At 43.6% G+C, this 25,094-nt stretch overlaps 1 protein-coding gene across 8 annotated transcripts; it reads left to right on the plus strand.

Annotated features, from left to right (window-relative positions):
* Positions 1-360: 360 nt before the first annotated feature.
* On the plus strand, positions 361-25,094 carry CDC27 (cell division cycle 27). Of its 8 annotated transcripts, none has more exons than XM_085561631.1 (19): positions 361-566; positions 5,753-5,828; positions 8,968-9,115; positions 10,038-10,234; positions 11,145-11,242; positions 11,759-11,913; positions 12,035-12,249; positions 12,708-12,822; positions 14,734-14,867; positions 14,987-15,086; positions 15,307-15,514; positions 16,418-16,590; positions 17,857-18,009; positions 19,253-19,461; positions 20,170-20,287; positions 20,516-20,644; positions 21,368-21,442; positions 22,349-22,529; positions 23,778-25,094. In XM_085561631.1, the coding sequence occupies exons 4-19, from the start codon at positions 10,179-10,181 to the stop codon at positions 23,858-23,860; spliced, it is 2,202 nt and encodes a 733-aa protein (XP_085417757.1). In that variant the 5' UTR covers positions 361-566; positions 5,753-5,828; positions 8,968-9,115; positions 10,038-10,178; the 3' UTR covers positions 23,861-25,094. The 8 variants fall into 8 exon arrangements, with proteins under 8 accessions (XP_085417757.1, XP_085417758.1, XP_021394211.1 ...); XM_085561632.1 differs by having other exon boundaries at positions 14,752-14,867; XM_021538536.3 differs by having other exon boundaries at positions 10,109-10,234.

Raw genomic sequence — 25,094 nt, forward strand, 5'->3', positions numbered from 1 at the left:
GCGGGGACACGGGAGCCGCTGGCCAAACCACGCGCACCCCGGGAGACGCGGGGGTTCGCGACAGAGCTGGGCATCCCCAGAGCCCACCCTGCGGCACCAAGTGCAAGTTCTGCGGGCCACGGCCGCTCCGAGGGACGCGCCACACGCTCGTCCCTCTCCGCTCGGCTCGGCCATCTCCGGCTCGGCTCGGCTCGGCCATCTCCGCCCCACTTCGGCCATCTCCGCCCCACTTCGGCCATCTCCGGCTCGAGCAGTTTCCTCCCGGCTGCCGAGCGCGCCTTTCCCAGCTGTTTTCCGTCGACGCTCGGCTCTTTCCGCCTCCGCCTTCGGGTATTTCCGGCGGGCGGTTCGGCTATTTCCGCCGCCGGTTCGGGCGGACTCGGCGCCCGCCGGCCTCGCTCGCTCCGGTAACGGTCGGTGCGGGTTCAAATGAGCCGCGGTCGGGCCGGGCCCCGCCGTGACTCGCTCTGAGCCGGGCCGGCACCGGGGCCGCCCCGCTCGGGCTCGGCGACCAGGAGGCGGAGGCCGGGGAGAGCAGGATGACGGTGCTGCAGGAACCCGTCCAGGTACCGACCCCCGGGCGGCTCAGGCCCCAAAGCCTGGCCCGGCCCGGGTTAGGCCGCTCCGGGGCCGGGGCTCCGGGCCGCTCCCGGAGGCCCCTCGGCCCGTGGGCCCGCTGGAGCTGCAGCTCCTCCGCCCTCCTCCTGCCGGAGCCCGCCGAGCTTCCCCTTCCAGCCTCCCTGCCATCCCCGGGCCGGCCGCGCTCGCCCCTTTGCCCCCTGGGCCCCGGGGGGAGGCGCCGGGGTCCCCGCCGCTCCTCCGCCGACCCGGCTCCGGGAAAGGGCCCCGCCGATCCCCCGGGAGACCTGTTGATACTTCGCTCACCTTTCTGCGTGTGCTGCCGTGTCGTGTTTAAATGCTCGCAGCGTGCTCGGATCCCTCTGTGTCGTGCGAGTGAAGGACGTTCCTTCTGCCCAAGGAGTTGGATTTTTCGGATTAATGGGAGATCTAGGAGAGAAAATAATGTAAATTTCATTTTTCTCTCGTGTTTCAGTCTCACTGCAGTTACTGTGATGGGTTTCCTGTTCTTGAGCTCAGCCTTCCCATCCAAAAGTCGTGATTCACGGAATTAAAAGCTGCTTTTTCTTTCTTCAGTTCTTGTATGCCCATTCTCTAACTATTAATAATCTTCATTAATCAGTCATCTCATTCATATTCCCATTCTTTTTTTAGTCTATTTTTAGCATTTTAATAGGATGTTTTGGGCTTTTTTTCTAGTTCCTGGCAGCAGTGTCTTGTTGGAGTATGACTGTGTTCTGTGATGAACATAGTGAGAATTCTTGCTTTTGGCTCTTTTCTTTCTAATGAAAAGGTAGAAGGGGAGGAAAGGCTCCTGTGGCAAACCATCCTGTTGACTTGATCCTGTCTGTGGCGGATGGTGACAATGAGGGCATTCTTGTAGACCAGGGGTTTGTGTCCTTGATGCCACCGCTCTCCTCATCCCCTCTGAGAGCAAGGGTCGTGCAGTGCTGGAAATGCTTTTGGCCACCTGGTCCCTCTCCTGCCGAGGCCATCCTACATCACTGGTGTCAGCTGTCGAGCTGGGCTGGTGGTTTTGCACCAGCTGGGCATTCTAGGAAAACATGGGATTAGAACAGAAAAGGAAGCAAGAACACACTGCAGCATGAACAAGTGAAGCTGACAGGAAACAATACCAAATGTTTCCAGTGCTGTGCTAACTAGACTGACCAAGTGAAAATGTCCGCTCTCCTGAGCGCTCCCTGATAGAAATGTGTGGCCTTGTGGTAATTCAGCAAGGTGAAGACCGCTCTAATGCTCCATTCTGCATCATTATGCATCCAAAACGTTCTCCATTCTTAACCTCTTCCCAGCTTGGATGTTTTGATGAGGCTTTGCTATATTAATATATCTATTTAGATTCTGCTTTTAAATGACAGATCATTCCTTTAGCAGTAGTTCTGCTGCTGTCAGTTTTACTGCTGTTCTTTGCTTACAGGAGTTACTGGTAAGTTTAGGAATTATTTGTGACTGTGTAAAGTCCATTACATTTCTGAATTCCCAGTTTAGCTGAAGTCCACATACGTAGCTCTGTTTTTGTAATATTCTTAAATGAAGTGATTGGGAAAGTTGACACTAGTTCTGATTTTTGTCATTGCAGAGATTGTTCCTGTCTGTTTGTCTGTTCTCTCCCAGCCTTTCAGATGTCTACAGGGCTCAGCATTCCAGGAAAGAACTGTCATCCTCACATCCTCACAGCTGTGATGTTACTTATTTGTCACAGTGTGACAGATAAATAACAGAATTTGTGTTTGTATGTAGCCTTAGAAATGTTGTGCTTCAATTACATGAAATTCATGCACCAGGAGGCATTCTGGCCACTGGTTAGGTTTTTGCTAACTTTTAAAATTCTTTTCAGTTGAAGAGAGTGCCAGAGTTTACAGCCCTGTGCTGTACTTCCTGATACGGTCAATTTAAAACCCTTCAGCTCCAACATAAATCCATGTGTCCCATGTGCTAAGACACAGGCTGGATGCCTTCCAAATACTTCTGAAAAACATCTTGGAAAGAAAATGAGCACTTTGCTTGGAATTGAGCTGTTCAAGGTGATCATCTGCTGTGACTCACTGGAATGGTGCTTGAACTTGGCTGCAAACTGCAGGACCAACATGTTCAGTGGGCAGAGTTTGTGTAACTGGGGAATGCAGCACAGCCCATCCTGAAGCTTTCCTCCTCCCTGCCCACCCTGAAGACTGAAATCGTGGCAGAATCTGCTTAGCGTGGCAGTATAGGCTAAACAGCTTGGAAAACAATTTCCAAGGTTGTATAACTGTCAGACGAGAACATCTCTTAAGAGCTATTTGGCTTAGATATGAAGTGACACTTGGACAATGCACAGGATTTTCTGGGTAGAAGATGGACCTTTCTGAATCTATTTTCCTGCCCTCCTTTCTGAAGTTGCCTTGCTGCAGGGCTGTGTATGGTAGTTTTGGAATTCCCTGTTAATTTTGCATTTCAAATTATTTTTTAAAAGAGTGATTAAGACCTGGAGGTTCATCCTCTCTGCAAGCACACTTGAATAAAATGTGGAAACACTTCCAACTTTTCTCATTCATATGAGGCAGCCCTGAGAACACTCTTCTGTGTGGTTTAGCAGTTGTGTACCACTAGTGCTGTGTATATGCATTGTGCTTCTTCTAGAATAAAATAAATTACTGTGCTATATTGAGATTAATGTTCCTGTCCTAGATGGTGGGCAAGAAATCCTCTTTTTTGAGACACAGTCATGGTTTAGGTATCTGTTCTCATGAACAATTATTGCTGCATAGGTATGGCTGATTCCCTGCTGCCTTCCTTTCTTCTTCCTGCTCTTTTAGGAGAGTGTGTGTGGGGATCCAAACTCCAGCACGGGTCAGTTGAGGGCAGGAGGTATATTTTGGGCTGCAAAATGATAATTGCTAGAGAACAGGAATTCTCCCAGCCCTTGCTTTCCTTGCAGTTCCTTGCTTTCACTCTGCTCCACAACAGTTGTTATTTGAGCCAGTGTGTAGTCTAACTCTTACAAAGTGCTGTGACATAGCCCCAGATCCTCGTGTCCCCTCTTGGCCTTTGGCAGGATTGTTCCTGGCAGCTTGCTCTGGTTTGAGCAGTCAGGTGACCCTGATTTTCCCACTCCCACCCCCACACCTTTGTTTTGTAAGCTGGCTGAGTTTCAGCCCTGCAAAGACAGGGTTTTTAACCTGCCACAACTTGGCTGGACTCATCTAAATGTCACTTGTGGCTTGGGGAAGGAAGAGCTGCTTTTGGGAGTGAGAGAAAGGAGACCTTGGGCTGCTCTGGCTTCAGGATGGCTTAAAAGATTGTAACCGTGACCTCCTATCTCCCTGTTTGTCCTGCTCTGTCTGCAGGGCGTGGAACCACCTTCAGCCTGGGATCCGTTCAAGGCAGCAGGGAGGAATCACTTCAGCAGGCTCTGAGGCTCAGTTATCTGAAATATGGAATACACCCAGAGAGAAACAATAGCGTGTTTGTATTGTAATTATCAAACTAAGAGAATTCACTTTTAAATACATCCAAATACTTTCACACAACTTAAAAGCACCTGTTGACTTCTTAAGCATATTCTTGGGATCTACTGATAGGAGAAAACAGATTCTCTGTAGAGATTTGTTTATAATATTCCCTGTAGTACTTGGGAGCCCTGGTGTGTGCTGTTCATGACGGCTGTGTGGGCTTCCTGTGAAGAGAGCTTGCACAGTTTTCACACCCTGTGTTTGTCAAGTTTGTGTTGGAAGAAGTAGCATATGGTACATGTAACTCTGTGAAGTTTGGAATTTTTAAAATTTTTTCTTTAGATTAAATTGGCACTTGCCTTTCCAGCTGGGAATAGCACTGCAGGGCAGTATTGCTTTCCCTCTGGAAGATTTCTTTTAGTTTTGGAGTGTCTCATGGGTCTAAATCAAATTTGATTTGTCTTTGGTTGCTGATGAATATTAGAGAAACTCTAGCTCACAGTGCTTTGAATTCATAAGTTCAGATCTCATTTGGGATCAGTAATAGCAAAACTTCTGCAAAATGGCTCTTTGCTGCTGATGGAAAAGGGCTTTAGAACTGAAGCAAAGATCCCACATGGGAAGGAACTGCTGTCCTGATCCCAGCCCTGCCCACCTTGGAGAAGAAACGCTGATGAGCATGCACAGCACACTTAGAGTAGCTGGGGAGGAAAGGCTGAACAGATCTTAAACAATTTTTCAAACCCCAGCCTTCTTTTATAGATAACAGACAACTTTTAATACCATCTGAAGAAAGTTGGCCGAGCAGTTTGTGTGAAACCCTCTTATCCCAGGCCTGGACAGCTCTTTTATGTCAGCTACTGGTGACAGCAGTGCAAGTAAATGTCACCTGCTTTGCTGGTGTGCAGGTTGTACACCTGTGTGTGTGTTTGTTCCACTGGAGTTGTGCAATGCTTCCAGTCTGCACGAACATTGCTTGTCACAAACCCAAACTTGGTGCTCATGAGAAAGAAAACAGTACTTGGGAGCAAGGTTTGGCCCAGTGTGAGTGTGTGAGCAGAACCAGAAGGAGGATTGTGTTAATCTGTGGCTGTAGAATACAACTTGTCTATTCCACTTGCATTGCACTTGTTCTCGGGTGCTGCTGCACAGTGAAGAGGTGGCTGAAAACCCAACAAAGTGCTGCACAAAAAGCACTGGGTCCTGATCACCTTGACCCTTAAGGGAACACTGATACCTCTTCAGGGAAGATCCTTTATATGAAGATGTTTAATCAACACAAGTCTCCTCTTGAACACTAAGAGGATTCTGGACCTGTTGGGCTTTGGTTTGGCATCTTAGGGAGATGCTTTAATGGGATACTCTGGCCAGCCTGGCTTGGATTTTGGTTTTACCTTTACTGAAGGTGTTGTTGTTTGGTGTTGAGCTGTGCACCAGGCCAAGACTCAGTAATTCCTGAGGAGTTTGGATGATTGTGGCTGGTAACGAGTGAGAAACACCCTAAGGTTGATACATGACTTCAGTGCAGAGTTTAGTGGGGTTTTTAAGCCTCTTTACTAATAGCTGAAACAAATACAACTTGGCTGGCATGTTCATCCTCCCCTTTTGTTTTATGGCTCTATAAAAGCAAGCTGAACTTTGCCTTTTGACAGTAAGAGGTAATGAGTTTTTTGCATTTTCAAAGCTCCCCACTAAACGAAGATGGTTTTCTTGCCTTGCAGGCTGCTATCTGGCAAGCACTGAACCACTACGCGTATCGCGATGCCGTGTTCCTCGCAGAAAGGTTATATGCAGAAGGTGTGTACTTTGCAATTGTAAAGCTGACGCTTCTTTTCTATTTTCTTTTGGGATTTGTGAGCCTCTGCTCCTGCTTTATTTTCCTCCTGTTCTGATAATGAAGTTTAGCTTTCTGCTTGGAATGCCTTGCAACTAGGTTGGAAAATCAAATAATGTAACAGCAGCAATGTTATTTTACAGTAAAATGTCCTTAAAATTAAATTCAGATTTGTGTGCTTAAGTGCAGTGTTTACAGTGATCTGGTTTATGGTATTTAATGGGAGAATGTTGGGGTTTTTTTAATAACCCTCAAGCACTGCATGTCTTCCAAGGGCACTTGAGGATAGATGCAGCACACAAATTCTACAAATTGGCTTGACATTGAAAGCTGTCTTTGCTAATAATGCTGCTCAGATATGTTGATTGGCTCAAAGAGAGTCTTGTGATGGTGAGAGAAAAGCACCGTGAAATTGAGACAGTGAGAATCAGAACATATGGAACAGGTGTCTCCTGCTGAATCCCTGCTAATTGTTACTTCATTGTAAAGCTGTCAGGGCTGGGGTGTCTCGGACAGTGAGCAGCAGTAACACAAATTCGTACTTTCTCTGGGTCCTTCAAACACTTTTTTGGTGTTTTCTAGCACCTTTTATTTCGTAAACCTTTTCTCCATGACCTTAGATAAGCTTTTTGTTCTTCTGAACGTCTTTCTCCTTGATACTGGTGTTCAGCTTTCCTTCTTTGTTTTGAAAGGTATTGTTCCCTAGCCACTAACACAAAAAAGCCCTAATCCTTAAGCTAAAATACAAGTGTCGTATAATTTCTCATGCTAAACAACCTGGTCTTATAGTTTGAATTAAACTGTATAAGCTATTTCTTACTCTGTTTTGTAATGAAATATTTTGCCTGCCGTGCCTACAATGCAGTTTTTAACAATGGAAGCACAAACCTAAGTTTTGAGGAATAAAGGCTTCTTTTTCCTTGTGTCAAATGGTTACAAATGGAATCTGTGGTGTTTTATCTGATGCTGAAATGAGAAACATTGTGTGGAATATTATGGAACCTGATAATCCAGGTGTTTATGAAGAAAATAGTATTTTAGGGATGACAGTGCTCCCCTGAACACAGCGCACTGTGAGGTGCAGGGAAATGGTAGCTTGAAGGTAATTGCCAAGGGTTTAGGACCAAAGAGAATCCACTTTTTGCAGCAGCCAGGAGAAAAATACCTGACTAGATAGTGACACATCTTTACAGAATAATTCTCTGCAAGAATACTTCAAACAGCCTTTTTCAGTGGCCAGCAGTGCTGAGAGAAAGCAGCATGAATGCTGACACTTGGTGCAAGCAATTAACTGCTAACAAAACATCTGGCTCCTGGTTAAAATAAGCAGTTACACTGCAGAGTGGAAGCTGCAGAACTTGAATACAGTGGCTCCATGTTGGCAGGAGTGATTTCACCCTGAGAAAAACTTCTTTTAAGTCTACCTGCAATTACTGTCCTTGATGGGACATCTGTGGCTTGATCGTTTCCCAGAACTCTCAAAGTCTGTTAAAGTAGTGGATAAAAATTGATTTAGCTTGAGTTTTCAAAAAGGTCTTCTGGTGTTTTTAGGATAAGGTTAATAAAATGTCCTCTGTTTGGGTCTTCTGTTTCCATTGTCACTGTCTGGGTGATGACAAAAACAGAATAGTCAGTTTTCAGTGAAGCAAAGGATTTGGGCAGATTCCCAAAGAGGTTTTTATACAGTGCTCATATCGATTTTTCTAAAGATTTCCCTATGGGTGGGTGAACAAACATCAAAATCGTTTATTTAATGCTGAATTCCATTTGCAGGATAATGTCTTCTGAGAAGTATGAAGTTAATGTGGGTTTATTAAGTGGTTGGAGTTTGAAGTTGCTTGTGTTCATACACAGCTTTTGATTTAAAATATCATTGTGTGAGGCTGATTTGAGTATAACATTTGGGGAAGTACAGAGTGGGTTAAGCCACCATGGATATACAAAATCTGTGAGTTTACAGAAAGGATTAAAATTACTTCAGGGGTTGATTCTGTCCTTTATGGTGTAATCATGAGTGGATCTGACCTCAGTCTCAAACCTGGATGTCAAGTCAAGCTCTTTGAGTAGAACATCCTCGTCGTGGTACATAATTCATTGCAGTGGGAGAAAATTTGGAAACAGACATAATTCTCAATAGTTCCAGTCTCTGCCATAGGCAAGTGTTTCTGACCTGATCCCTCTTGTTCTCTGTTTAAATGGAAATGACTTTCTTGAAGCTTGACTACTTCATCCAGAATTTAGCAACTTGTGAGCTCTCAGCTTGGGAAAAGGATTTATGGAATCACAGAATCCCAGAAAGGCTTGGGTTGGAAGGGACTTGAAAGCCTATGCAGTCTCACCCTGCCATAGGCAGGGACACCTTCCACTGTCCCAGGTTGTAGGAGAATTTGTCCCTATTGCTAGCTCCCAGCATAAAGCAGACAGAGCATCTGAATGGTGCTGTTAAGCCACATTCCCAATGAAATAATGAGGGTAGGCAGCAGAAAGGACAGGACTCTATGTTGATGAAGACTGGTAACTGACTGACTTTTATAGTCATTAAAATCAGAAAATCATCTCTGCTAGTCATGCGAAGGTAAGGAAAAAGACTAGTTGAATTAAAAAGACTACTTGGGATTAAAACTGGTACTTGGGCTGGAATAGATCTTCCTTCTGAAAGTTGTTGTACTTTGTAACAGCCATCCAGTGTTCCACTGTATGCACTCCTTAAAGTAGTGCAAAGTGTTGGTGGCAGGTGTGGTGACACTCTGAGCCCAGTCAGTCTTGGTGTGGCCAGCAAGTTGTTAAAGTAACTCTGGCCTGGCTGCTTTGCTTGGCTTGCTGCTGTTCTGACTACAAACTGGCTCATCACTTATTCAGACTGGCTAGCCAGAAGGATCAAAGTTCCTTTAAAGCTGTAGATGTTGACTTCATCTGACTAGCCAAGAAAATGGCACAGGGAGTTTGGTATTCACCAACAGATAAAGAAGACTTCATTCAGGAATGAAGTTCTAATACCAATACCCATTTTCTTCCGTCTTGCCCATAGCTGCCTTTTACTCCCTGCCCCCGAATTTTTTGTACTAAAATGATTAACATCTAACTGATGATTGTGTTTTGCAGTACACTCAGAAGAAGCACTGTTTTTACTGGCAACGTGTTACTACCGCTCAGGAAAGGCCTACAAAGCTTACAGGCTCCTAAAGGGACACAGCTGTACCACCCCACAGTGTAAATACCTGCTTGCAAAATGTTGTGTGGACCTCAGCAAGTAAGTAAATCCTTCATGTTCTGTCCAGGGTTACAAATGGATTTTTGGTTTTTTTTTGCTTGGATTTCTCTTTGGAAGATGTCATCTTGTGTAAACTAGAAATTCATCGGTCCTTCAGCACAAAAGATTGAGTTCAATTTATTTTGCTTTTAGATATGTATCTAATGAACATTAACCCATGTTGCAAAACCTTCTAAAAGTTGAGTAGCTTAGACAGGAATTGCCAAGCTGTGCAGAGAGAAAACAGACCTCTTATGAGTTCATTTATACAGCTCTGCCTTATTTTCCTGTGGGGATGGTCTATGCTGATAAAAGCATACACCTACAAATAAAATTTCAAGTGGTGGCAAGAAAAGATTTTTTTTTTGTTCAGGTGTTTGGGCTCAGATGCCTGGAAAATGCCTCCTACCCCAGCAGTTGTATAAAGTAATTCTGAAGCTTGACACTCAGTGATCCATTCTGTGTGAGTGCTGCTCTTCCTGCAGGTGGAGGAGGAACAGATTGAGCCTTTGTTCTCCTTTTGCGCCCTTCTTGCCAGAAAGAAGGGCATTAAAGTCCATGATCTCTGCCCTATCCCAGTATTATATGCTTGAGGGGCCTTACAGATTGTATTTCTTTGGGGAACAAAGCCAAATTAAGCACTGTTTTTGCTTAGATGAAGCACTTTCAAAGATCAAGTGTCTTGATTCTCTTGTCCTTCATGCTAGGATTGATCACTTTTGGAAAAGTCATGCTGAATTTTGTGCCTCTGCTTTTGGGTTTGTTTTGCTTTTCTTCCCTCCCAGTAGAGCTGTCTGACTGCAGAGTCCTGAACCTCCCTGTTGTAGAGGAATCCGTGGGTTACTTAATGTTCATTTGCAGGAGCTGGTTTGTAGTTTAAAACCTGTGAACACTGACAGTGGATTTCTGTTTTTGTTTGCAGCAGGGTGAAAACACTGGACTGCCAGTACTGTGAGCCTTGTAACCCCTTTAAACCTCTTGTTTTTTAAAAAGGCTTGCAGAAGGAGAGCAGATCTTGTCTGGTGGAGTGTTGAATAAACAGAAAAGCCATGATGACATTGTTATGGAGTTTGGTGACTCTGCATGCTTTACACTCTCCTTACTGGGACATGTCTACTGGTAAAGTTGCTTTTACATTTTGCCCAATAAAGGTGGAAGGTTTTTACTTGACCAAGCCCAGGTTTAGTCAAACATCTCCTTAGTCATTACAGGAGACACCTCTCTCTGGGTTACACCATTTTGGAGCACAATAAATTCAGGTGGATAGTTGTGGAATTAGTCTGATTTGGGAATAGTTAATTTTAATTTTGACCCAAAGACTGAAAACACAAATTCTTCTTTTCTGGGTGGATAAGAATGCAATCCAAAAGTCTGAGATTTTTAGATAGCTTTAGATTTGCTGTGTATTTTTCCCTAAGAATAACTCTCAGCTTGTTTCTCAGTGTTACTATTTAGATTTTTACTATCTGTGTTATACACATGTGACTCTAACCCTCAAATCAAAGTTCTGAGGGTGCCAGGCAGAATAACTTGATAAGTGTAAGTGGTGTGATTTTGCCAAGATGCAAGAAGGGTTTCAGTAAATGGGAATGATTCACTGGAGTAGTTGGGCTCTTGGTTTCTTCTCTACTATATCTATTCTCAGTTATTTTCAAAATCATTTCTTTGTAGCCAAACACTTAAGTGTTCAATTTAGCTGCTAATTTCTTTGCAAAGATATTATCCATAGATACTTAAGATGGCTGGAAGGCTGGCAATCAGGTTACTGTTGGCAAAAAAAGAAATAAGCTGTTGCAAAGAATGCCTCTTCCTAAAAATGAAAATTCTCAAGCTATTCTAGTGCTTATGTAACTTTTTTTGACAACTGTGTCTAAATATGTCAAGTAACTTCAAAAGAACTCAGTATTTCTTGGGCTTGAAAGATGGGGAATGTTTCTATGCCTTTCAACATGTTTTTGTTTTTCAACTCCTCTTCTGGAAACCTCTCTTAACAGAAGTTTCCCTGTGATCTGTTTCATTCTTTTTGCAGCAAGACAGACCGGCTTGCCAAAGGATCAGAATGTTACCAAAAGAGCCTTAGTTTAAATCCTTTCCTCTGGTCCCCTTTTGAATCACTATGTGAAATAGGTGAGTCTGCAGAACTGTTTTACTTACGTAATTCTTGGGAGAGATTTTTGTGAGCAACAATTAATTTAAAATACTTCGCCATTGCTTAAAACTTCTGTCTTGTTTTCCATCTTCATTATTTATACATTTTTGGATCTAACAATCCAAATGTGCTTTCCAGCCTACATTTAGTAAACACTTAGAACCCGTTTCTAAGAATAGCTTGAAAAAAAAATATATGAAAATTATTAGAAATATTGATTGTTGGGGGGTTTGTAGCAGAAGAATGGAAGAATACTTCTGCTTTAGCACAAAGGGCTCAGAGTGATCTAGTCTAGTGAAGGGTGTCCCTGCTTACTGCAGAGGGTTGGAATGTCATGTTCTTTAAGGTCCCTTCCAACCCAACCCAAATGTTCTGTGATTCTATGAAATGCTTTTAAACACTTCTAAAATCCTTTGTCCCCTGTCCTTGATTCAGACTGAATATTCAATGTATAGACCCAGGAATAACTATTAAATCTCTTTCCACTCTTACAGGTGAAAAGCCAGACCCTGACCAAACATTTAAATTAACATCCTTACAGAACTTCAGCAGCTGTCTGCCCAACACTTGCACAACAGTGGTGTCTAATCACAACATATCCCACAGACAGCCCGAGAGCGTCCTCATGGAGACACCCCAGGACACAATTGTGAGTTTTGCTCAAGTAATTGTAAAATCATGTGCTAAAATCAGTTTGCTTGACCAGCTTAACTGAAAAATGTTAATTAAACTGTACCCTGAGTACCTAAGAGCTGCCTTTTATTCTTCAGGAGTTGAACAGAATCAACCTAGAATCCTCCAATTCAAAGTATTCCTCCTTGAATTCGGATTCTTCTATGTCTTACATTGACTCTGCTGTGATTTCCTCGGATTCTGTCCCCCTGGGGTCAGGAACTGCCATATTGTCCAAACAGGCTCAAAATAAACCAAAAACTGGACGGAGTTTACTGGGGGGACCTGCAGCTTTGAGCCCACTAACTCCAAGGTAAGTGCTTGGGATGGCCAAGCTCTGCCCAGGGCTGAGCTGCTGCTGCTATTTGGCGTTTGGAGCAGCAGGGCTGGAGCTACACACACACTCAGACACATGTGCTGGTAGAATTTGTGAACAACACTGTACAAGGGAGATCCAAACAACTTCAGGAGCTGATTTTGCTCCTTGTGTAGATCTCTTATTTGGAGAGGAATTGTTGATTCAAGATATTGCTTTATTGCCATGTTCTCACTTGAAAAATCTCTGAAAGAATACGCTACTGCTCTGGAATAAACTTGATTATGAAAGACTACTGTGAAGAACTTTCCTTGAAGTCCAACTCCTGATGATCCTGTAGGTCCCTGCCAGCTCAGGATATTCATGAACTGGGTGTGTGTTTTAACCCCTGCATCAGGCCAGCTTTCCAGGTGTAACATTCACACCCTGACCCTTTCTCTCTGGTTTCTTCTCAGCTTTGGAATTTTGCCACTGGAAACCCCGAGCCCTGGAGATGGATCCTATTTACAGAACTACACCAACTCCTCCTCTGTAATTGATGTGCCATCCACCGGAGCACCTTCAAAGAAGGTACCTTGCATTCTGGAGCTCAGCTGCTTTTCTGACAGCTTGCCATTGCAGTGCACTTTAAAGAAGAATCCATAATACAGAGGAAAAAACAAGTTTTACAGAGCCAAGTTTTCCCCGCAGGTGCCCAGGCTGTAGTTGCTGGACTAACCTAGGGAAGATCTTGTGTTCTGTCCACCTCCCATCACAGAGGGTTCTACAAACACTGAAGCTTCCCAACAACAGTAGATTCAAACTTTCAGTTTGCAGGGTGGAGTGTGAAGACTTGGCATTGTTTGTTTTATTTATTTAATGTATTTTCTGAAGCCTCAAGAGAGCTGAAGCTACTGATCTCTTGCAAGTAGTTCTTGAGTTGTAGTTTACAGACCAGAGTAATAAAAACCCTGCTGCTGGTCTGTGAAGGACTGAGAGAATGGTGCTGTTTCACTCAGCAAATCTTGGGTAGGGGAAACTGAAAAATGTCTGCTTTACTCAGGAAGAAACTGCTGTAGTTGCCATAGTGATAAATGAGAGGTGGAATGTTGGTGACAGTTGAAGAACTATTTGTTCCTTTCTAAAAACAAAAACCTGAGGATTTTTCCCTGTATTTTTAGTCACTCTACAAGTTGCAGGAGGGGTGTTGGTGTTTTATAGGGGGCACTATTTTGAAATAATGTTAAATCTCAGAAAGCAGAACTTGAGTTGCCATGTTTGCTCTGGACAAATCTTGATGCTGTGCCATTCTGAAAGGGAAATCTGGAACCTGTGCTAAAATGGTCAGTTAGGAGTGTGCTTTGTTTGGCTGATCCAGTTCCCACCCTGTGCTTGCTCAGGACCATGTGGAAGCAGTGGCTTGTGGTGGGCTGTGCACATACAGGAAGGTAAATTTCCACGGGACTAAAAATGGAAATAAAGTTAGTAAGGTGCAGCTCCTGTGAGAGCTGAAGAGCTTTGGGAAATCAAGTTGGATTTGTTGCTGTTTTGTTGCTTTGCTGAGTGTGACAGCAGCACTGAGGTGTAAATTTCACTATGCCACCCTTAGGCCCTCTCCAGATAGAGCTGTGCCACTACCAAACACAAATGTTAAATACATTTTAATAAATAAAATTCTGGTTCATGCTTTGTCCAGAGCAAATAGTGATTGTGCCAGTTCCGCTTTGCTCTTCCAGTTCTGTGTCAGACAAGGTTTGGTGGAGCTGTGGCTGAACAAAGGCAGTTTCCTAGGAAACACTTACATAAGTGAACGAAGCATTAGGATGAATCCAAAGGCTTCCTGTCTGAGTGGGCAAGTTTCCTTGCTGGCCACCTAAACCATCCTCTGGTAACAAAATCTGGGAAAGGAACAGAAGGACAGAGCTTCAGGACTTGGCTAGTGCACAGACTGACATTGCTTCTGCTGGTGTTGACCCACATGTCCCTTTCTGGGATCTGTTCCAAACAGCCATCACTGAAGTGAATGTTGGTGTCCCTGGAGTGGGCAGAAAGATAATTTTTTTAAACAAAATGTGAAAAGGAGGATCTGTTCTGGAAACAGGCTGAGGTGCTGTGCAGTTTATGAATGGCTTCTGAATGGGATTGTAATAGGATAATTAAAAAATATTTTTCTTTGTATTTTTTTTTTTTACAACTTTCTGCAGGAAAAAGCCTTTAAATATGATGTATTTCAATTCCCTTTTGTTCTTGCACAAGCAGTTAACATATATTTTCTTGCTATTAGATGGAGATTCTATATCTTAATATGCATAAACTTGTAGACTTGGTGTTATTAACAGGTAGAAGGAGAAACACTTTTGATGGTTTCCCCTGGGCATGGGGAACCCTCTCCTTTATTAAAATAATTCTGTTTCTCCTTGTGCAGTGTTTGGTGGGTGGAGTGGGTTGGGTTTGGCGCAGCAGAGATGGAGACTCCTGAGTGACATAATAACAAACCTGTAGAAACTCTGTGTTGTGCAGACTGTCAGCAGGATCAGCCAGGCTGGAACAAAATCCGTCTTCTCCCAGAGTGGGAATAGCCGGGAAGTCACTCCAGTTCTTGTTGCACAAACACAGAGCTCTGGTCCACAGACAAGGTAAAGCAGTTGTAGTCCTGGAGCATTTTTGTTTAAAGCAAAGCTAAAAGCTGTTGCTATTAGAGGTGGAGCACAGAAGCTTACCTTCCAAAGTGTCATCCTTAAATTTTTCTTTTCAGTACAACACCTCAGGTATTGAGCCCAACCATTGCTGCTCCACCCAACGCGCTGCCTCGACGAAGCTCTCGCCTGTTCACCAGTGATAGTTCCACAACCAAGGTACCAAACCTCCCAGTGCTGCCTTCCTCACCCACCCTGGCCCAGCTGTTCATTTCCACGTATTCATAGCACTTTTAGCAGCTTAAGAACAGATTCTGCAGCGAGCAGGACATGGCTGGGCGTGGTTGTTACACGTAATTTTACACTATTCACTCTCATGTTTAGATTTCTGGAATTAAAAGACTCCTTTATATGTAACTCTTACTTTTCTTACTTGCAGGAAAATAGCAAAAAATTAAAAATGAAGTTTCCACCTAAGATTCCGAACAGAAAAACAAAAAGTAAAACAAATAAGGGAGGAATAACTCAACCAAACTTAAATGACAGTTTAGAAATTACCAAACTGGACTCTTCCATCATTTCAGAAGGGAAAATTTCCACTGTTGCACCACAAATCCAAGCTTTCACGCTACAGAAGGCAGCAGCAGGTCTGTCTGAGTACTGTTGGACTCTAGTAGAGTAAAACCTGATATATCTGGGTTTTAATGTTGCTTCAGTATTTGCTTCTTTCCCATTTCATTTAGTATGCAGCTCTCACCTTTGTATAGTGATAAAAACTGATTTAATTCAACATCTTGTTAACTTAGAAACGTGTGAAGAAATATTGAGAGTAGTAATTGTCAGCAGATAAATCTTGTAAGCTCTAGTCCTTATTAATAATTAAGGTATTTTTAAAGTATATAAGTATTATAAATTGTTATGCAATGTCTAGATTATGATAATAGAATAAGTGATATTATGATTAAGTGTTACATTGTTATAAAGTAACTTCAAAATATTTTATGACAGTATTATCCTTGGAAACCGATTCAGAGGAGTTACTCATAACCAGTAATCTCTTAACATGGGCTTTATGTGGTCTGTTCTCCCTTGATGTTTCCCATTTGTTTAAAAACAAGTCTTTATTCAGATTGTCAGAAAATCCTAAGCAGAATGCTGAATTCCCCTCTTTTGGCTCAGTGATGTTTCCAGGCAGCAAGAGGATGTATCCATGGCTACCAGGCTTGTGGAAACTGCTCAGACCTAAAGAAATGTTTGAATAGCTGCTGGAAATGCAGAACTCCACTCACCCTGAGCCCCAGAGTTTAAGGACTCATTATTTTCTGGCTTCCCTTACAGAGGCTGATATTCAGAATATCATGCTCATGTTAATTAAGTGTATTATGTTAAGAGTATATAAACCTCATTTGGAAACTCCTGAGGGTTTTCATAGGCAAATTCAGGGGCAGTGCACAAGTGGGAGCTTTTGGGATTAGCACTTCCAAGTAAATAAGTCTCAGCTGTTTTTTGGGTTTTTTTCCCCACTTTTATTTATTGTGTTTTTCTCCTAGAAGGTTTGATGAGCCTTCTCCGGGACATGGGGAAAGGTTATTTAGCCTTGTGCTCATACAACTGCAAAGAAGCCATCAATATTTTGAGCCATTTGCCATCCCACCACTACAACACAGGCTGGGTGCTGTGCCAAATTGGGAGAGCTTACTTTGAGCTGGCAGAATACATGCAGGTAGGAACAGGGGCTGGGCCTTCCTCTTCTCACTTTGCTCTGGCAGTGTTACACAAAACCTGCAGATCTCCTGTAAAATACATGAGAACTTTGCAGTTGTGGTAAATGGATAAATACAAAAGTTACACCTGCAATGGATTTAGGTCTTGAATCTGCTTCATTAGAGCTTTCTCACTGAGCTTTCCTAATTTTTTTTCTTAATGTTATTACCTCTTGTATCCAAGTGTTGGGGTCTCCTCCTTGTGTGTCCTGTCTCTATCTCATGCTGTGCTGATGGAATTGTTTGCACTGCACTGTTTTAGAATAGATCACTCAACAATTCGAGCTCTAACCAAGAAACTTCTCTCCATTCTAGTTAATTCTAATCACATCAGTGACCCAGTTTCCCTTCCAGCCTCACAAATGAAGCATTGGCACAGCTGAGGTGATGCCAAACTGCTCCAGAATCAGAAGTGAGCAGTTCAGGGTAATCCCACAGTTGCCTCTCCTTGGCACTGTTGTCCTGACAGCTGATGTGCCAGTGTGCTAAGTTTTTAAAGCACTCCTGGGCAGAATGTGTGCAGGAGACATAGGAGAGGGAGGTTTTGAGCTGTGCACAGTGTTTCCAGAAGGAACATGCTGGGTGCTTTCACAGATTATTTAGAAAGGTGAGGCTACAGATTTTAATCACAGAATTTGAGCGTGGTTTGGATTGAAAGAGACTTCAAAGCTCATAGATTCCCACCCTGCCATGGCAGGGACATCTTCCACTGGCCCAGGCTGCTCCAGGCCATGTCCAGCCTGGCCTTGGGCACTGCCAGGGATCCAGGGGCAGCCACAGCTGCTCTGGGCACCCAGGGCCTGCCCACCCTCCCAGGGAGCAATTCCTGCCCAATATCCCATCCAGCCCTGCCCTCCGGCAGTGTAAAACCATCACCCCATAGCCTGACACTCTGTTGGGATGGTTAACAGTCATAACTGGCCCAAAAAGTTTGTTGCACTCTTTCTGATTTCGTGGATGATGTTTTTGCCTCGCTCCAGCACAGCTAGAAACAGGAATGCAGCTGAGTCAGCAGGAGGGAAAGCTGGCTGCATTCCTGCTGGCATAAGTATCCTGGGATACAGTCACTTCCTTCCCTTGAAAGGAAAGTTCAGGGCTGGCAGCTCTGTGTAGAACACTTAAAAAGCAAAGAGGATGCTCGGGCTGGACATGAGGCCTTGGACCTTGACCTCTGTGCTCTGCCTTGGTGGGTGGAATTTTATTTTAAATTTCATTTCTGTTCTCAGGCTGAGCGAATATTTTCAGAAGTGAGGAGGATTGAAAACTACAGAGTAGAAGGCATGGAAATCTATTCAACCACACTCTGGCATCTGCAGAAAGATGTTGCCCTTTCAGTCCTTTCTAAGGATTTGACAGACATGGATAAAAACTCACCAGAGGTATAAAATACTGTGGGTTTGAATGAGAAGAGGGGAACTGTAGTAGTAAAATCAGTGATTCAGAACAAAGCTTTGAGCTCTAATCCAGTGTACTCTCCACTGGGAATATACCTGAACATGGCAAAACTGGAGAGGGAGCTGAGAGGGTTGTCTGTTGAACTGCTGATGCCTGAAACAGCTCCTTTAAATTTGAATATCATCTTACGTGGAACAGGTTGAAACCTTTTATCTGCTAATGGTTATTTAAATTTGGCTTGGCACCATTCAGCCAGGAAGATCATGGGTTAGTCAGTCACTCTTGCTGCTGCCAGTGTGCAGAGATAAGGAATATCTTTTTCCTGTACCTTTTAATTGCTATAGATAATTCACTGGCACTTAAAATATTTGTTCTAGAGTTATTTGCAGACATGATCTTGCGCATTTTTATACCAAAGTCCAGTAAACTGCAGGGTGTGTGGTAATGTAGTCATGATGTGCCGAAACCCGGAAATCTTTCTACGAGTACCACAGTAAAAATAAAATACGCGAGTTGATAAATGTGCTTTTAAGAATTAAGCAAATTGCAGAGGATATTGAAAATCTTTTTGGTGGAGGAGGAAAACCAATTCATGTTGTCCTGTTAGTTTGTCTAAGAGTGGAAAACAAACTCAGTGAGCAGTTGGTGGCTGTAGTAAAATTAGTCAGGATAGAGGGAAATGCAGATTCTAATCCAAGGAGTGGAAAATAGTTATGTGCTTTGGCAGTGATGCAAAAAATTTGGGGAAGTGAGGGACCCTGGGCTGTGGTATTGACAGGGAAAGAGGAGGTTGTTGCTAAAATTCTTCCTCTGCAGATTTCCAGGTTTGTCAGTTGGAGGGAGCTGAAGAAATAAAGTACTGTCTCCCCCGTTGTTATTCTTAAATATCAAAGGTGTTTTATTTCTGCCCTTTTCAACAGCTTCAAAAGCTTTAGTCATTAGTCATCAAAGGATCTAATTGGCACAGACTTGTTGGGTGCCCGTGGATTCTCCATTTCTGTAATTCAGCTTGCTTATTTATTAATTTATTTATTTTAGAAGGTGTGTTTAGCCCTGCTTGCCTCACAAGAATGAGCCTGAACTGTTGATTTGTTCCTATTTTTACTTTTTAATGTAGGAGTATGTTATTTATAATAATTTAAAGCAGTCTAGATAAGTGTGTTAAGCTCAAATTTAGTCACTCAGAGCAGTAAAAAGGGTTCTGCTCCTGCCCTGCTGTTGTTCCAGGCCTGGTGTGCTGCAGGAAACTGCTTCAGCTTGCAGAGGGAGCACGACATTGCCATCAAGTTCTTCCAGAGGGCCATCCAGGTGGATCCAAACTACGCCTATGCCTACACCCTGCTGGGCCACGAGTTTGTGTTGACAGAAGAGCTGGACAAGGCGTTGGCCTGTTTCAGGAACGCCATCAGAGTCAACCCCCGGCACTACAACGCCTGGTAGGTCTGGCTCTACCCCCTGCTGCTCCTTGGGCTGCAGAATTCCTTCTGGAGGAGCTTCTCCTGGCTGCTGCCACTGCTGTAATTCCGTGGAGTCTGTCTGGTTTGGGTTGGAAGGGACCTTGCAGCTCGTCCAGTCCTACCCCCTGCCATGGCAGGGACACTGACAGGGATGGGGCAGCCGCCATCCTGGAAGAGAGCACAGCCATTCCTGCAGAAGTGGGGGGCTACTTTCACAAGGAAGGCAAAAAATTGGCTTTTTTTTTTTGGTTTTCACAGATTGTTTAGGCTGTATTTATTTGTCCTGTTGGGTAGCATTCCTTGTGCATTATGTGTCCTCGCTTGCAGTTGGAGAGATGATGTCTCAGCCTCTTCATACTTTAGGACACACTTAGTTTCTTACAGCTTTTTAATATATGGAGCAGTAAAAGTGAGATCTGTGAGTGTGGTAGTGGTGATAACTTTTGTGTCCTTTTATTTAGCAGTTCCTTAGCCAGTCTTGCTGTGTACCACACATCAGTTCTTCAGCCACCCAATGGATATCAAAAAGAAAGAAAATTTTAGACATCTTTTGCCCCCAGGAAATCCCTTCCTACCCTAGATGGGGTTGGCAAGGCTCCAAACCATTCCTGCCATGTCGTGCTCACTGACAGAAGCTAATCTGGTTAAAATCCAGTGCTGCTTACCCGCGTTGTTTCTCTGCTGCAGGTACGGGTTGGGAATGATTTATTACAAACAGGAGAAGTTCAGTCTGGCAGAAATGCATTTCCAGAAAGCACTTGATATCAACCCTCAGAGCTCAGTCCTGCTGTGTCACATTGGAGTAGTAAGTACAGGGCACTTCACTTGGGTGGGGAGAAGGGGTTGGGGTGAAGAGCAGGTGAGGAGGATTCTTCTTCCTCTGAGGAAGGTTGATCAGACTTGGTCTAGAACTGGGCCAATACTTTTCTCAAGGAGCAGATCATAAGTAAACATGGTCAGAAGGGTTTGTCCTTGCCCAGCAGATGAGCTGTTATTTTTCCCTTTTTGGAATTGTTCTCTCTTTGTGTGCCAGGTCCAACATGCACTGAAAAAATCTGAGAAGGCTTTGGACACCTTGAACAAAGCGATCAACATTGACCCCAAGAACCCACTATGCAAATTCCACAGAGCCTCGGTGTTATTTGCAAACGAGAAGTACAAGGTCAGTCTTGGTGCTCGTGGCAGCCTTGACATTCCTGTAGCTGGGAATGGGGTGCCTTGGGAGCTGAATGTTCCCAGGTCACCCTGGGGAGCGCCAGGGCTTGCAGGAAGAGCCTGGGACATGGGAAGCATTTGCTTTGGCAAGTGCCTCCCTCACCAGGGTGGCATTAAGTGTTTTGATTGGAATAAAATCTGGGGCCGTCAGGTGTTGCTTTTTAAGTTATTATTTTAGTCTGACCCACTCTCATGAATTTATACTAAATTGCTAAAAAAACTCAGCCAACTGCTCCATATCCAATTACAGCAATAAGAACCAGCTGTTTCCAAGGTTGTGTTGTGGAGTGAAAAGTCAGAAGTGAAGCAGTTTTGGGCTGATCCCCTGCTGACCTGAACCCTGTTTAGCATAAGAGAAGATCTTCCCACAGTATTTATCCAGCAACTTTTCCTCTGGCCAGTATTTTTTGGCTCCAGAATACAAGCCAAGTCTGTTTTGAAACTTGTCTCAGAAACGTGTGTGCACACTGAAAGGGAAAACTTAAAACTTTTTTTATTTCTAACTGCAGACTAAATATTTTTCATTTGAATTTCTTAATGATACCAGGTGACTTGTCACAACAGAGTAAACAGCTCCAGCATCAAGAACTAGCTTAAAAGTAAAATAGAAGTTCCACTAAAAGTGTTTGGTTTCAAATGCCTAATGTAAACACTCTTTCCAACCTTTCAGTCGGCTTTACAAGAACTTGAAGAACTGAAACAGATTGTTCCCAAAGAGTCTCTTGTTTACTTTTTAATAGGAAAGGTAGGTAAAACTTCACTGTGATTAAGTTCTTTGGTCTCCTTTGCTGCTTAATGACAAAATTTGATACCTGTCACTAAGATGCTTCCACTTCAAGCAGTAGTCTAAAAATTCCCAAAGCTTTAAGTAAGGCTTAGTGCTCACAGATGTATTATGTGCCAGCTTTTAAATGCAAAGGACAGTTAAAGAGAGCTGGAGATGTTAGTCCCTCCCTCAGTGAGCAGAGCTGCTTATTTGCGCATGTAACTATTAAAATATTGAATCATTCTCATGCATTATGTCAGAAATACTGAGTAAGAATCAGCTACATTGCAACTTTCTTGTGTGAAATGCCAGAGGAGTGATCTAGTGACAGAAATCCTCCTTCCCACCACCACCTCTGCTGATAAGCTTTAAATAGCATTTCTACAACTTTCTGCTGGGGAGTGTCTGGTCACTTGGAAACACCAAGACAAACTTCCTTCTAACACAGAGCTGGAGAACTCTCTATCAGCAAGATTTCTTTATTTTGTTTAAACTGGAGAGAGGTAAAAGGATTTGTGTTGAAATGTGTTCACTGGTGTTTGTCCAGGAGTAGTGGGACCACTAAACTGACAGGAGTGGCCATGTCTAGACAAACTGAAATATTTTCACTGTTTAAATGCTCAACACCGATAAATAACTTCCTCATCTGCTCTTAATGATAAAGAATCTCTTAGCTGCTAGTTTATTTATTTTTATTTTTAAATAGAAATATTTGCTCTTTGTACACATACTTGTTTTTTCCCTTGGGGCTCACATAATAAGTTTTCCATATCCATCCTCTGCTGCTTTCCATGAAACATCACTGAACTGTGGAGCATTCATTGCCCAAACCTTCAAGGAGCGGCTTCATGTAAATGTAGCCTCGTCTGCTTTTTTGATGTTCAGGTTTATAAAAAGCTGGGTCAGACGCATCTGGCCCTAATGAATTTCTCCTGGGCAATGGACCTGGACCCCAAAGGAGCCAACAACCAGATCAAGGAGGCCATAGACAAGCGCTACCTGCCCGATGACGAGGAGCCCATCACCCGCGAGGAGCAGATCAGCGAGTGCTACCCCTACGAGTCAGGTGTGTGCTGCAGCCCGGGCCAGCCAGCAGCTCTGCCCTCAGCGTGGGGAGGGGCCAGCTTGACAAGGGAGACATTTCTGCCCTGTGCTGCAGGAGCTCTGGAGGCTCTTCACTCAGAATCCATTCGTTCTCCCTACAGAAAGCATGGCATGAAGGGTTGTGAAATTCCTTTAGATGTAGTAGGACAGGGATGGTGGTAACTAAATGTATACAAATCCTGAGTGGCTTTAAGAGTATCCCAGGAGAGCAAGACACCCCCAGGACTGCAAGTATTCCATCATAAAGCATCAAGTAATTTCAGAGTAAATGAATGCAACTGAAGTTGTCTGTAGGTGCTTTTTCATGAGTTAAACTGGATGTAGCATCAAAATACTTGGTGTGCTGAATATAAAAGGTGGCTTTTGATGAAGGCCATGGAAGCAATTTGATTTGGATCAAGAGAAAATAAAACACTGTGGGGAGTAATTCACAGAAAGGAACAGCCCAGGTTTTTCTTCTCTTGGCTTCTGATTATGAACTTAAATTCCATAAAGCATGGCCAGTCATAAATACTGACCTAGCTGCAGGCTGAAATGGAAATAGAAAGTAAATGCTAATAAGCAATTTCATTCTCTTCCCACAAAGAAGGAACTATAGCAGGATTTGGATTCTTACTAATAGACAAATGGCTGTGTCCTGCAGTTCCAGATTCTCACCTGAAAAATGGGGAAATGTGACAACTGTATATATATCACATTGGTTTTTATTGGTCCTGTGTGATTTTTAATATGGGAACTTTACCCTGCACTGCACTTCTGGAAGTATCCAGTTTTTCTCTCCCTGCTGTTGTAATTGGGATGATTTCAAGCCCCGGCTCATTGGGCTGAGTCTGTTCTGACCAGGAGATGGAGACAGAGACTGGAACTGCTGAGCAGTACAGGAAAAAGCCCCAAAGACCAACCAAACAAGAAAAAAAAATTAAAAAGGAAAAAACCCAACAGCTTGGTCTGTCCAATAAGCATAAACAAAATAAGTGTTGGGCTGTGTCACAGTTCAGCTTCCCTGGCTGTGCAGAGAAAGGGTGGAAGAGTTGCTGAGCTGAATGACCCTCTTGGGGTGCACGGGACAAATTACAGTAATTTAAGGTAATTTGGGGGCGAAGCAGAGTTTTTTGTGAATGCTTTGGCTGCCCTGCCCGGGCTGGGCTGGGTGGCAGGGGGAGCTCTGCAGTGGGACAGCCCCCGACCTCGCATCTCTTTGTCCCCACAGTGGGCACAGACGAGTCCCAGGAGAGCAGCATGACGGATGCGGATGACACGCAGCTCCACGCCGTGGAAAGCGATGAATTTTAACCTCCAAGAGCCAGTGTCTGAGCTTGAGTGTGTGTGACTGGTACTGTCGTGTCCTCCCCTTCCTTGGCATCCTGGGTTCTACATCTCTGAGCCAGCACTGTCGTTGTTCTCCACTGACACCACGAGTGCACCTCAGACCTGAGCTTAGCAGAGTTCATGGCAGTGCAATAGCCAGCTGCTGTTGAGTCTGACTAGTTGGCTCTTACACACTTATGGCAGTGACTGAGGAGAAAATGCTGGTTTTCAACTCCCCCTTGCTGGAAAAAAATATCATGGAAGACAGACTTGTGGTTCGCTGTATGGAAGCCAGTAGATGTGGGGATAATACTAATGATGAGGTGTCTTGTTCTTTTTCCAGAAACGTGTCTTAGTTTGGGTCTTTCTTGGTAAGCAGAGTGCTGAACCTCATTTCCAAGTTCTCCAAGGACAGTGTTGACAAACAGGCTGTTCAAGACTTTTGCATATTGTAGTGTAACTTAAATGCCAGGGAGTGTCAATGACCTTAAAGCTGCAGTGTCTCCGGTGAGCAACCAGGATTGGGCGTGTGTCAGGCCACGTGAAACAGCCCTGTCCCTGCCCAGAGTGCAACTGCAGGAGACTCACATTGCAGGATCAGAGCTTTCATCAAATGCTTTCATGTTCTAACCATGAGTTAATTTATTCACCCGGTTTTGGAAAGGTCAGCATTTACTTTGTATTTCTGTCAGCACCACCTTGCTTCATTTTTCATGCACCCCTTGACTTGTTCTTCCCCTTTGAAGAATAAAAGTTAATAAAGGGAAAAATCAAGAGAGAAATGTAGATACCAGTGTAATGTGAAACATCAAACCCTTAATCCTGTGAGAGTGGGAAGACTGGAAGCCTTAATGCAATCAGAGCCTTGGTCAAATGCATCAAATAATTGTCTCAGATCAGTATCTCCTTAGGTCTGCTATCACTTTGAAAACTATTTTGTAAAGTGTGGTCCAAGCAAGATGCAAAAATGTGCAATTATTTGTCTTTTTCCTTATTTTTTAAAGCTGTTCTTTCGGTTTCCCATTCTAGGAACACTTTCCTTTCCTCCAGGGTCTGTTTCTGAGAGGCGAAAGCTGTGCCACATTAGTGAGTCCAAACTGCTCTCTGTAGTATTCTGCAGCAGCAATTGGTGCCCTTTGTGCAGTGATGATAAAGAAAGTGTATGATACAAGCAGTTTTAAAGAGCGATTTATGCCTAATAAATTGGGAATGATATGAA

The sequence above is a fragment of the Lonchura striata genome, chromosome 27, assembly GCF_050655825.1.
Source record: "Lonchura striata isolate lonStrDom1 chromosome 27, ASM5065582v1, whole genome shotgun sequence".
NCBI classification, from domain to species: Eukaryota; Metazoa; Chordata; class Aves; order Passeriformes; family Estrildidae; genus Lonchura; species Lonchura striata.